Source organism: Balaenoptera acutorostrata, chromosome 16 (genome assembly GCF_949987535.1).
Source record: "Balaenoptera acutorostrata chromosome 16, mBalAcu1.1, whole genome shotgun sequence".
In the NCBI taxonomy this organism is placed as follows: Eukaryota; Metazoa; Chordata; class Mammalia; order Artiodactyla; family Balaenopteridae; genus Balaenoptera; species Balaenoptera acutorostrata.
In genome coordinates, this window is record NC_080079.1 from 40,020,426 (window position 1) to 40,034,391 (window position 13,966).

The 13,966-nt window shown below is 39.5% G+C and overlaps 1 protein-coding gene across 3 annotated transcripts in view; it reads left to right on the forward strand.

The window, feature by feature from the left end:
- The window catches only part of ASAH2 (N-acylsphingosine amidohydrolase 2), an 86,723-nt gene that overhangs the window by 39,852 nt on the left and 32,905 nt on the right, over positions 1-13,966 (forward strand). For all 3 annotated transcript variants that reach the window (XM_007182840.2, XM_057531123.1, XM_057531122.1), the window contains 2 exons: positions 7,945-8,049; positions 8,185-8,266. In XM_007182840.2, coding sequence (XP_007182902.2) covers positions 7,945-8,049; positions 8,185-8,266 — 187 coding nt within the window. The remainder of the gene's footprint in view (positions 1-7,944; positions 8,050-8,184; positions 8,267-13,966) is intronic.

Genomic DNA, 13,966 nt, shown 5'->3' on the forward strand with positions numbered 1-13,966 from the left:
TCTGAGATATACATTTTAAAGTAATAACTAGGATTATTACTTATAACATTATACCAGAACATATAAGATTTTTAGAAGTTTCCTGTAATGTCTGAAACATTTATATTAACATATTTCCATACATATTTCCATACAAATACAAATATAAGATTTTTAGAAATTTCATGTAATGTCTGAAACATTTATATTAACATATTTCCATACATATTTCCATACAAATACAAATATAAGATTTTTAGAAATTTCATGTAATGTCCGAAACATTTACATTAACATATTTCCATACAAATAACCCAATGAAAGTTTAGTATTAGTTGTTTTGTTTGTTTTTTTATACTGCAGGTTCTTATTAGGCATCAGTTTTATACACATCAGTGTATACATGTCAATCCCAATCGCCCAATTCAGCACACCACCATCCCCACCTCACCGCAGTTTTCCCCCCTTGGTGTCCATATGTCCATTCTCTACATCTGTGTCTCAACTTCTGCCCTGCAAACTGGCTCATCTGTACCATTTTTCTAGGTTCCACATACATGCATTAATATACGATATTTGTTTTTCTCTTTCTGACTTACTTCACTCTGTATGACAGTCTCTAGATCCATCCACGTCTCAACAAATGACTCAATTTCGTTCCTTTTTATGGCTGAGTAATATTCCATTGTATATATGTACCACATCTTCTTCATCCATTCGTCTGTTGATGGGCATTTAGGTTGCTTCCATAACCTGGCTATTGTAAATAGTGCTGCAATGAACATTGGGGTGCATGTGTCTTTTTGAATTACGGTTTTCTCTGGGTATATGCCCAGTAGTGGGATTGCTGGGTCATATGGTAATTCTATTTTTAGTTTTTTAAGGAACCTCCATATTGTTCTCCATAGTGGCTGTATCAATTTACATTCCCACCAACAGTGCAAGAGGGTTCCCTTTTCTCCACACCCTCTCCAGCATTTGTTGTTTGTAGATTTTCTGATGATGCCCATTCTAACAGGAGTGAGGTGATACCTCATTGTAGTTTTGATTTGCATTTCTCTAATAATTAGTGATGTTGAGCATCTTTTCATGTGCTTCGTGGCCGTCTGTATGTCTTCTTTGGAGAAATGTCTATTTAGGTCTTCTGCCCATTTTTGGATTGGGGTGTTTGTTTCTTTGATATTGAGCTGAATGAGCTGTTTATATATTTTGGAGATTAATCCTTTGTCCGTTGATTCATTTGCAAATATTTTCTCCCATTCTGAGGGTTGTCTTTTCGTCTTGTTTATGGTTTCCTTTGCTGTGCAAAAGCTTTGAAGTTTCATTAGGTCCCACTTGTTTATTTTTGTTTTTATTTCCATTACTCTAGGAGGTGGATCAAAAAAGATCTTGCTGTGATTTATGTCAAAGAGTGTTCTTCCTATGTTTTCCTCTAAGAGTTTTATAGTGTCCAGTCTTATATTTAGGTCTCTAATCCATTTTGAGTTTATTTTTGTGTATGGTGTTAGGGAGTATTCTAATTTCATTCTTTTACATGTAGCTGTCCAGTTTTCCCAGCACCACTTATTGAAGAGACTGTCTTTTCTCCATTGTATATCTTTGCCTCCTTTGTCATAGATTAGTTGACCAAAGGTGCGTGGGTTAATCTCTGGGCTTTCTATCTTGTTCCATTGATCTATGTTTCTGTTTTTGTGCCAGTACCATATTGTCTTGATTACTGTAGCTTTGTAGTATAGTCTGAAGTCAGGGAGTCTGATTCCTCCAGCTCCATTTTTTTGCCTCAAGACTGCTTTGGCTATTCGGGGTCTTTTGTGTCTCCATACAAATTTTAAGATGATTTGTTCTAGCTCCGTAAAAAATGCCATTGGTAATTTGATAGGGATTGCATTGAATCTGTAGATTGCTTTGGGTAGTATACTCATTTTCACAATGTTGATTCTTCCAATCCAAGAACATGGTATATCTCTCCATCTGTTGGTATCATCTTTAATTTCGTTCATCAGTGTCTTATAGTTTTCTGCATACAGGTCTTTTGTCTCCCTAGGTAGGTTTATTCCTAGGTATTTTATTCTTTTTGTTGCAATGGTAAATGGGAGTGTTTCCATAATTTCTCTTTCAGATTTTTCATCATTAGTGTAGAGGAATGCAAGAGATTTCTGTGCATTAATTTTGTAACCTGCAACTTTACCATATTCATTAATTAGCTCTAGCAGTTTTCTGGTGGCAGTTTTAGGATTCTCTATGTATAGTATCATGTCATCCGCAAACAGTGACAGTTTTACTTCTTCTTTTCCAATTTGTATTCCTTTTATTTCTTTTTCTTCTCTGATTGCCGTGGCTAGGACTTCGAGAACTATGTTGAATAATAGTGGTGAGAGTGGACATCCTTGTCTCGTTCCTGATCTCAGAGGAAATGCTTTCAGTTTTTCACCATTGAGAATGATGTTTGCTATGGGTTTGTCATATATGGCCTTTATTATGTTGAGGTAGGGTCCCTCTATGCCCACTTTCTGGAGAGTTTTTATCAGAAATGGGTGTTGAATTTTGTCAAAAGCTTTTTCTGCATCTATTGAGATGATCATATGGTTTTTATTCTTCAATTTGTTAATATGGTGTATCACATTGATTGATTTGCGTATATTGAAGAATCCTTGCATCCCTGGGATAAATCCCACTTGATCATGGTGTATGATCCTTTTAATGTGTTGTTGGATTCTGTTTGCTAGTATTTTGTTGAGGATTTTTGCATCTATATTCATCAGTGATATTGGTCTGTAATTTTCTTTTTTTGTAGTGTCTTTGTCTGGTTTTGGTATCAGGGTGATGGTGGCCTCATAGAATGAGTTTGGGAGAGTTCCTTCCTCTGCAATTTTTTGGAAGAGTTTGAGAAGGATGGGTGTTAGCTCTTCTCTAAATGTTTGATAGAATTCACCTGTGAAGCCATCTGGTCCTGGACTTTTGTTTGTTGGAAGATTTTTAATCACAGTTTCAATTTCATTACTTGTGATTGGTCTGTTCATATTTTCTGTTTCTTCCTGATTCAGTCTTGGAAGGTTATACCTTTCTAAGAATTTGTCCATTTCTTCCAGGTTGTCCATTTTATTGGCATAAAGTTGCTTGTAGTAGTCTCTTAGGATGTTTTGTATTTCTGCGGTGTCTGTTGTAACTTCTCCTTTTTCATTTCTGATTTTATTGATTTGAGTCCTCTCCCTCTTTTTCTTGATGAGTCTGGCTAATGGCTTATCAATTTTGTTTATCTTCTCAAAGAACCAACTTTTAGTTTTATTGATCTTTGCTATTGTTTTCTTTGTTTCTATTTCATTTATTTCTGCTCTGATCTTTATGATTTCTTTCCTTCTGCTAACTTTGGGTTTTGTTTGTTCTTCTTTCTCTAGTTTCTTTAGGTGTAAGGTTAGATTGTTTACTTGAGATTTTTCTTGTTTCTTTAGGTAGGCTTGTATAGCTATAAACTTCCCTCTTAGAACCGCTTTTGCTGCATCCCATAGGTTTTGGGTCGTCGTGTTTTCATTGTCATTTGTCTCTAGGTATTTTTTTATTTCCTGTTTGATTTCTTCAGTGATCTCTTGGTTATTTAGTAACGTATTGTTTAGCCTCCATGTGTTTGTCTTTTTTACGTTTTTTTCCCTGTAATTCATTTCTAATCTCATAGCGTTGTGGTCAGAAAAGATGCTTGATATGATTTCAATTTTCTTAAATTTACTGAGGCTTGATTTGTGACCCAAGATGTGATCTATCCTGGAGAATGTTCCGTGCGCACTTGAGAAGAACGTGTAATCTGCCGTTTTTGGATGGAATGTCCTATATATATCAATTAAATCTATCTGGTCTATTGTGTCATTTAAAGCTTCTGTTTCCTTATTTATTTTCATTTTGGATGATCTGTCCATTGGTGTAAGTGAGGTGTTAAAGTCCCCCACTATTGTTGTGTTACTGTCGATTTCCTCTTTTATAGCTGTTAGCAGTTGCCTTATGTATTGAGGTGCTCCTATGTTGGGTGCATATATATTTATAATTGTTATATCTTCTTCTTGGATTGATCCCTGGATCATTATGTAGTGTCCTTCCTTGTCTCTTGTAACATGCTTTATTTTAAAGTCCATTTTATCTGATATGAGTATAGCTACTCCAGCTTTCTTTTGATTTCCATTTGCATGGAATATCTTTTTCCATCCCCTCACTTTCAGTCTGTATGTGTCCCTAGGTCTGAAGTGGGTCTCTTGTAGACAGCATATATATGGGTCTTGTTTTTGTATCCATTCAGCCAGTCTATGTCTTTTGGTTGGGGCATTTAATCCATTCACGTTTAAGGTAATTATCGATATGTATGTTCCTATGACCATTTTCTGAATTGTTTTGGGTTCGTTTTTGTAGTTCCTTTTCTTCCCTTGTGTTTCCCACGTAGAGAAGTTCCTTTAGCATTTGTTGTAGAGCTGGTTTGGTGGTGCTGAATTCTCGTAGCTTTTGCTTGTCTGTAAAGCTTTTGATTTCTCCATCAAATCTAAATGAGATCCTTGCCGGGTAGAGTAATCTTGGTTGTAGGTTCTTCCCTTTCATCACTTTAAGTATATCATGCCACTCCCTTCTGGCTTGCAGAGTTTCTGCTGAGAAATCAGCTGTTAACCTTATGGGAGTTCCCTTGTATGTTATTTGTCGTTTTTCCCTTGCTGCTTTCAGTAATTTTTCTTTGTCTTTAATTTTTGCCACTTTGATTACTATGTGTCTCGGCGTGTTTCTCCTTGGGTTTATTCTGTATGGGACTCTCTGCGCTTCCTGGACTTGGGTGGCTATTTCCTTTCCCATGTTAGGGAAGTTTTCGACTATAATCTCTTCAAATATTTTCTCTGGTCCTTTCTCTCTCTCTTCTCCTTCTGGGACCCCTATAATGCGAATGTTGTTGCGTTTAATGTTGTCCCAGAGGTCTCTTAGGCTGTCTTCATTTCTTTTCATTCTTTTTTCTTTAGTCTGTTCCGCAGCAGTGAATTCCACCATTCTGTCTTCCAGGTCACTTATCCGTTCTTCTGCCTCAGTTATTCTGCTATTGATTCCTTCTAGTGTAGTTTTCATTTCAGTTATTGTATTGGTCATCTCTGTTTGTTTGTTCTTTAATTCTTCTAGGTCTTTGTTAATCATTTCTTGCATCTTCTCAATCTTTGCCTCCATTTTTATTCCGAGGTCCTGGATCATCTTCACTATCATTATTCTGAATTCTTTTTCTGGAAGGTTGCCTATCTCCACTTCATTTAGTTGTTTTTCTGGGGTTTTTTCTTGTTCCTTCATCTGGTACATAGTCCTCTGCCTTTTCATCTTCTCTGTCTTTCTGTAACTGTGGTTTTTGGTCCACAGGCTGCAGGATTGTAGTTTTTCTTGCTTCTGTTGTCTGCCCTCTGGTGGTTGAGGCTATCTAAGAGGCTTGATGGGAGGCTCTGGTGGTGGGTAGAGCTGACTGTTGCTGTGGCGGTCAGAGCTCAGTAAAACCTTAATCCACTTGACTGTTGATGGGTGGGGCTGGGTTCCCTCCCTGTTGCTGTGGCGGTCAGAGCTCAGTAAAACCTTAATCCACTTGACTGTTGATGGGTGGGGCTGGGTTCCCTCCCTGTTGGTTGTTTTGCCTGAGGCAACCCAACACTGGAGCCTACCCGTGCTCTTTGGTGGGTTTAATGGCAGACTCTGGGAGGGCTCACGCCAAGGAGAACTTCCCAGGACCTCTGCTGCCAGTGTCCTTATCCCCACGGTGAAACAGAGCCACCACTTGCCTCTGCAGGAGACCCCCCAACACCAGCAGGTACGTCTGGTTCAGTCTCCCCCAGGGTCACTGCTCCTTCCCCTGGGTCCCGATGCACACATTACTTTGTGTGTGCCCTCCAAGAGTGGGGTCTCTGTTTCCCCCAGTCCTGTCACAGTCCTGCAATCAATTCCCACTAGACTTCAAAGTCTGATTCTCTAGGAATTCCTCCTCCCGTTGCCGGACCCCCAGGTTGGGAAGCCTGACGTGGGGCTCAGAACCTTCACTCCAATGGGTGGACTTCTGTGGTATAAGTGTTCGCCAGTCTGTGAGTCACCCACCCAGCAGTTATGGGATTTGATTTTACTCTGATTGCGCCCCTCCTACCGTCTCACTGTGGCTTCTCCTCTGTCCTTGGACGTGGGGTATCCTCCTTGGTGAAGTCCAGGGTCTTCCTGTCAATGATTGTCCAGCAGCCAGTTGTGATTCTGGTGCTCTCGCAAGAGGGAGTGAGAGCACGTCCTTCTACTCCGCCATCTTGGTTAATCTCCCAGTCCCTGGTCTTTTTGATATGGAAAGATCATCCATCTTACATTTTCCTTTCTTTTTAAAAGATTTTTTGATGAAGAGAGAATCTGGTCTCCAGTGAGCTTACTACAAGTTACTCTACCCTCCTTCCTCTTCTAAATCTTATCTTCCATTTTGCTTACATATTTTGTATCAGCTCCTATGGAGACATTTCTGATGGAAAAGAGAAAAGATAACTTTGAGCTGAGCCATCTCTGACAAAGATAGTTAAATCTCTTCCTTTTTATAGCTTACCCATACCTTTAGTGAGCATGGGCTTGAGAGAGTGTGTGTGTGTAAATATTTTGTCTCAAGGGTTCTAAAATGTTTCAGGAGCAATTAAGGAAGAACAAAAACACCTTAAAAACATCAGACACCAGCCAACCTAATTGCTTCAGTTTCTTTTTAATTACTGTGGTATTATCAGTGCATTGTTCTAAATTAACAGATTCTATTTAGGGCGTGCACCCCTGACACAATTTGGCGTCAGAAATTTTGTTACCATTCTGAGCCCAGTCGACATAGAGATTTGTCCCATATTCTGGATTCTCTTCTCAGCAAGGCACAACTTCCCTCTTAATGAGGAGACGCAAGCTGCAGCTGGTGTTACTGACAACTTGAGAGTTCCCATGTGGCTGTGGAAACTGACATGTCAATAGAGTAGAAATGCCTTAGGTGTCAGGCAAAGGCATCGGTGCTGAAGCAGGGTTTGCCTCTACTGTATGATACAGATCAATACAAACACACCTTCCTAAATATATTTTGACTCACATTTCCCATAAGATTAAAAAAGCATCAATTGACCATACTGGAAAAAAAAAAAGAACATCCAAAGGTGAACAGTGGGTGGGGGAACAGATGCAGATGAAGTGGGTCCTGAAGACTTTCAAGCCCCCCTTTGGCATCAGCCCTGCCAGAGGACTCAAGGACTGGGAGAGGGAAAACTCCATGAGAATCCCCATGGATGCCCTCTTGTTCTGGCAAAGAAGGTAATTTGGCCCACCTACTCCTAACCTTAAATTTTCTTGACTATCTTTCTAGTGAGATTGGAGCATTTGTACCATAGCCTGCATCACTGGAATTTCATATTTGTGGGAAATAGACACAGATCAATGGTCTCAGGGCCTTTGGGTTTCTGGGAAGCTACAGGGGGTTTGGTGGAGAGATGCGCATGCTCTGTCTAATCAGACAGCAAAACAAAACTTGACTGAAAGACTCTTTTCCAAATTGGCACTTTTTAGGTACGATTGCTGGTATTCATTTTAGCTTTTTTGCTTTTTTTTTTTTTTTTTTTAATAGCTACTTTATTTATTTATTTATTTATTTTTGGCTGCGTTGGGTCTTCGGTTCGTGCGAGGGCTTTCTCTAGTTGCGGCAAGTGGGGGCCACTCTTCATCGCGGCGCGGGGACCGCTCTTCATTGCGGTGCGCGGGCCTCCCACCATCGCGGCCCCTCCCGTTGCGGGGCACAGGCTCCAGACGCGCAGGCTCAGTAGTTGTGGCTCACGGGCCCAGCTGCTCCGCGGCATGTGGGATCCTCCCAGACCAGGGCTCGAACCCGTGTCCCCTGCATTAGCAGGCAGATTCTCAACCACTGCGCCACCAGGGAAGCCCCAGGTTTTTGCTTTTAATGGTAAGGTTGTGTGCGTTTTCTAGGAACTGTATGCCTCTGCCTCTCAGGAGGTAACTGGGCCACTGGCTTCGGCTCATCAGTGGGTGAATATGACGGACGTCACTGTCTGGCTCAATTCTACACACACAGTAAGTGTCACTGAGTCACACTGATTATGCCACAAGGGTAAAGCTCTGGGCTGATGTCATTATTGAATTTCAACTTCTGTTTCTTTTTTTGTTTATGTTTCATTTTTGTTTTGTTTTTAAAATTTTTTCCTTTAGGCAAAAACATGTAAACCAGCCTTGGGCTACAGTTTTGCAGCTGGCACGATTGACGGATTTGGAACCCTCAATTTTATGCAGGGTGAGGTGCAGTTTGATGTGATTTATGGTTCCAGGTTCTGAACTTCAGGGTTCTGTTTCCTAACAGGGTTTAATGTAACCAATACATTTACTATTTTTATGTTTTAAATTTGCGGGTACGCAGGCTTTCCAGGTTTGTACATGATTTCCCAGGGGTAGGTATCTTTCATAACTTAGCTTTCCACTGATTCAAATAGAATCAGAGATTCTCTTTGCATTTCAATCTATGGAAGAATAGCTTTAAATTGGGCTGGAGCTGGGGTGGAGTTGGAGTGGTGCAGACCGGGAGTGTCATTGTAACTTCGACAGGATGAGTTGGCACGTCCATCTGGTTGTTAATGTCTCTTTCCCAGATTCCTTTACTGGAGCCCAAATTCCTCAGAACAGAAGCTTTTAGGAGCCTAAAGCATGTGGTCCTGGGTCTTCTTCCTGTGTGTATTTCCATGAATTTATAACTGATTATTATAGGTTTTATACTTTTATCCTGATTATCACTGTGATAACATGCACTGGCGAGTAGAGAAAGTTTAAAAAAAATTGAAGAATATCACCTACAGGCAATATTTTGGCTTATTTCATTCTTGTCTTATATATATATATATATATATATATATATATATATATATATATATATATAAAAATATATATATATATATATATATTTGGAACCATTAGTTAAATTAATAAATACAGTTGTAATGTGATATAGTTGGCATCATCTTTCCTGGTAATGTTTCATCTAGTTTGGTCTAGTGTTCTAAAATAAATAATTTTTAACAGCTTTATTGAGATATAATTCACAAAACATAAAATGCACCCACTTAAAGTGTATAATTCAGTGGTTTTTTAGTATATTCACAGATATGTGCAACCATCACCACAGTCAATTTTAGAACATTTTCATCGCCTCAGAAAGAAACCCTGTACTCTTTAGCTATTACAGCACAGTCTCCTTCTCTCCCAGACCTAAGCAACCACTAATCTCTCTATCTCTATATTTTCCTCTTCTGGACATTTCATATAAATGGAATTGTAAAAAAAAAATGTGGCTTTTTGCATTGGCTTCTTTCACTTAGCATCATGTTTTCAAGGTTCATCCAAGTTGTAACATGGATTAGTATTTCATTACTTTTTTTTTCTTTTTAAAAAATTGTTTTATTGAAGTATAGTTGATTTCAATGTTGTGTTAATTTCTGCTGTACAGCAAAGTGATTCATTTATACATATACATACATTCTTTTTCATATTCTTTTCCATTGTGATTTATTACAGGACATTGAATATAGCTCCCTGTGCTATACAGAAGGACCTTGTTGTTTATCCATTCTCTGTATAATAGTTTGCATCTGCTAATCCCAAACTCCCAATCCATCCCTCCCCCACCCTCCATCCCCCTTGGCAACCACAAATTTTGTTCTCTATGTCTGTGAGTCTGTTTTTGTTTTGTAGATAAGTTCATTTATGTTATATTATGACTGAACAATATTCCATTGTATGGTTTTACCAGATTTTGTTTATGCATTCCTCAGTTGATGGACATTTGGGTTGTTCTACTTTTGGACTATTAGGAATAATGCTGCTCTAAATATTCATGTCCAGGCTTTTGTGTGAGCATATGATTTCATCTCTCCTCTTTGGTATATGCTTAGGAGTGGAATTGCTGGATCATATGGTAACTCTATGTTTAATCATTTGAGGAACTACCAGACTATTTCCAAATTGTTGCACAATTTTACATTTTCATCAGTAGTTCTGAAGGTTCTGATTTTTCTACATCCTCACCAATACTTGTTTTTATCTTCCTTTTTGATTCTAGCTACCCCCTGGGTGTGGAGTGGTATCTCATTATGGTTTTGATTTGCATTTCCCTGAAGATTAGTGATATTGAGCATCTTTTCATGTTTATTGGCCATTTGTGTTTCTTCCTTGGAGAAATGTCTGCTCATATATTTTTCTTATTTTTAAATTGGGCTACTTGTCTTCTCATTACTGAGTTGAAAGAGTTCCTTATGGGTCCCATATATGCTCTAGGGATGCCCGCTAGCTGGGCTGCTTGGGTCCTTCTGTTGTGGTGGGCTGACTACTGTGGGTGGTCTCGTAGGCTTGGCTCTACCACCCGCCCTGGGTCTGGTTGGTTGCCAGGCCCTGCCTTGTGCAGAGGCTGCTGGCCACTGCTTGGTGGGGCTGGGTCATGAGGCGGCAGGCTGCAGACCCACAGGTGGCCCCTGGGTACTGCTAGCTCACTGGTGGGCAGAGCTGGAGTCAAGGAGATCCTGGGCTGGTGTCTTCCCACTGGTGGGTGAAGCTAGGTCCTGGGGCTAGTGCCAGCCCACTGGCAGGAAAAGCTGAGTCCTGGGGTCTGGCTACAGGGCCCGGGGTCCCAGAGCTGGTGTCAGACTGCTGGTGGGTGAAGCTGGTTCTTGACATGGCTGGCTGCAGGGTCCAGGATGTCCTAAAGCTTGTGTTGGCTTGCTGGTGGGCAGGGTCGGAGCCCAGCTAGTCCCAGAGCTGGTGCTGGTCTGCTGATGGGTGGGCTGAGTCTGCAGGCTGCAGGGGTACCGTTGTCCTGAGGCTGGTGTCCGCCTCACTGGTGTGTGGGACCTCATCCTGCATCCTCTGGTGGGCAGGGTTGTGTCCAGGGGTGGCTGTGGATTCAGGGGGGGGTCTTAAGGCAGCTTGTCTACTGGTGGGTGGGACTGTGTCCCCACCCAGTTAGTTACTTGGCTTGAAATGTCCTAGTACTGGTGCCTGTGGATTGGTGGGCATGGGCACAGCTGGGTCCTGGAGCTAATAAGCTAGAGGGAGGATCCAAAATAGTATGTGGTAGAATGAGCTCCTAAAAATAGTTGCCACCAGTGTCTGTGTCCCCAGGTGAGCTCCAGTTGACCCCTGTCTCTCTGGGAGACTCTCCAAGATTAGCAGGTAGGTCTAACCCAGGCTCCTTTCAAATGATTGTTTCTGAGCTGGGTCTCGGAGCATGTGAGATTTTTGTGTGCATGCTTTATTAGTAGAATCTCCATTTCCCACCGCTCTCTGGGTCTCCCGCAAGTAAGCCCCACTGGCCTTCAAAGCCAAAAGTTCTAGTGGCTCATCTTCCTGGCAGAGGAATGCTGGACTGGGGACACTGATGTGGGGCTCAATACCTTTGCTCCTTAGGGAGATGCTCTGAAATTGTAATTATTTTCCTGTTGGTGGGTCACCCACCCAGAGGGTATGGGTCTTGACTACCTATCTCACTGTGGTTCCTTCTTTATATCTTTAGTTATAGAAGATCTTTTATGGTAGGTTCTGGTCTTTTTCATCAATAAGTGGTCTGTAAATCATTGTTATTATCTTGGTGTGGCCATGAGAGGAGGTGAGCTCATGGTCTTTCTACTCCACCATTTTGGCTGATCTCCCTACTGTGGGTTGTGTTTCCACCTTCTTCACTGTGTCCTTTAAAGCACAAAAAGTTTTAATTTTGATGAAATCAAAATGGTCTATTTTTTCTTTTGTGTCTCATGCTTTTGGTGTCATATCTAAGCATCCTTTGCTAAATTTGATGTCATGAAAACCTACCCCTGTTTTCTTCTAGAAGTTTTATGGTTTTAGCTCTTATATTTAGATCTTTGAGCTATTTTGAGTTAGCTTTTATATATGGTGAGGTAACAATCCAACTTCATTCTTTTCCTTGTGGCTATCCAGTTATTACAGCACCATTTGTTGAAAGGCTATTTTTTTAAACCCATTGAATGGTCTTGGCACACTCGTTGAAAATCAGTTGACCATAGATTCATGGTCTTATTTCTGGATTCCCAATTCTATTCCATTGATCTGTGTTTATTTTTTGTGCTAGTATCACCCTTTAAAGAAAGAAAAATCATTCCTTTTTCATAGCTAAGTAGTATTCCATGGTTCATATCACTCTTTCTTGATTACTATTGCTGTGTAGTAAGTTTCGAAATCAGGATATATGAGTCCTCCTACTTTGTTCTGCTTTTTCAAGATTGTTTTTGCTATTCTGAGTCCTTTGCAATTTTATTTACATTTTAGAATCAGTTTGTCAACTTCTACAAAGAAGTCAACTGAGATTCTGATTGGAATTGTATTGAATCTGTAGATTAAATTGAGGAGCACTGTAATCTTAACAATTTTAAGTCTTCTGATCCTTGAACATGGATGTTTTCCTATTTATTTAGGGCACGGAGAAAAGCGAGAACCCTCCTATGCTATTAATGTGGTATATCACATTTATTTATTCACATATTTTGAACCATTCTTGCATCCCAGGAATAAATCCCATTGATCATGGTGCATGATCCTTTTAATGTGCTATTGAATTCAGTTTGCTAGTATTTTGCTTGGGATTTTGGCTTCTATATTCATCAGAGATATTGGCCTTTTTTTTCTTCTTCTCATAGTGCCCTTATATGGCTTTGGTATCAGGGTAATGTTATCATCGTAAAGCGAATTTGAGAGTATTCCCTCCTCCTCAATTTTTGAGAAGAGTTTGAGAAGGACTGGCATTAATTCTTCCTTAAATGTTTGGTTGAATTCACCAGTAAAACGATCTGATCCAAGTCTTTTTTGTTAGGAGGTTTCTGATTACTGATTCAATCTTCTTACTCATTATTAGTCTGCTCAAATTTTTCTATTTATTCATGATTTAGTCTTGGCAGTTTGTATGTTTCTAGGAATTTACCCATTTCTTCTAGGTTATCCAATTTGGTGGTGTATAATTGCTTATAGTCATCTTTTTGTATTTCTGAGGTGTCATTTGTAATGTCTTACCTTTCATTTCTAATTTTTTGAAAATTTTGAGGCTTCTCTCTTTTTTTTCTTAGTCTAACTAAAGTTTTGTCAATTTTGTGTTTTCAAAAACCAGCTGTTCGTTTTGTGGTTTTTTTCTATTGTTTTTCTGGTCTCTATTTCATTTATTTCTACTATGATCTTTGTTATTTCCTTTCCTCTGTTAACTTTGTGCTTAGTTTGTTCTTCTTCTAGTTCCTTGAGGTGTAAATTTAGGTTGTTTTTTTGAGATCTTTCTTAGTTCTTAATGTAGGGGTTTATCACAATAAACTGCACTCCCAGAACTTATTTAGCTCTGTACAGTAAGTTTTTGGTATATTGTATTTCCATTTTTGTTTTGTTTGTTTTGAGGTATTTTTGATTTCATTTTGATTTCTTTGACCCATTAGTTGTTCAGGAGTATGTTTTTTAATCTTCACATATCTGTGAATTTTCCAGTTTTCCTGTTACTGATTTCTAGTTTCATGTCTTTGTGGTCAGAAAAGACAGTTGGTATGATTTCAATCTTCTAAATGTGCTGAAGCTTCTTTTGTGGCCCTACGTGGTCAATACTGGAGAATGTTTCATGCACACTTGAGAAGAATGTGTTTTCTACTGTCGTTGGGTAGAATGTTCCATATATGTCTTTTAGGTCCATTTGGTCTAAGATATGGTTCAAGTCCAATGTTTCCTTGTTGATTTTCTGTGTGGATGATCTAACCACTTTTGAAAGTGGGCCACTGATGTTCCCTACTATTATTATATTGTTATTTATTTCCCAGTGCTTATAAAAGTTATGTTTACATTATACTGTGGTCTATTAAGTGTGTGATAACATTATGTCTTAAAAATGTACATTCCTTAATAAAAAATACTTTTATTGCTAAAAATGGTAACCATCAGCAGAGTTTTCAGAGAGTCATAATCTTTTTGC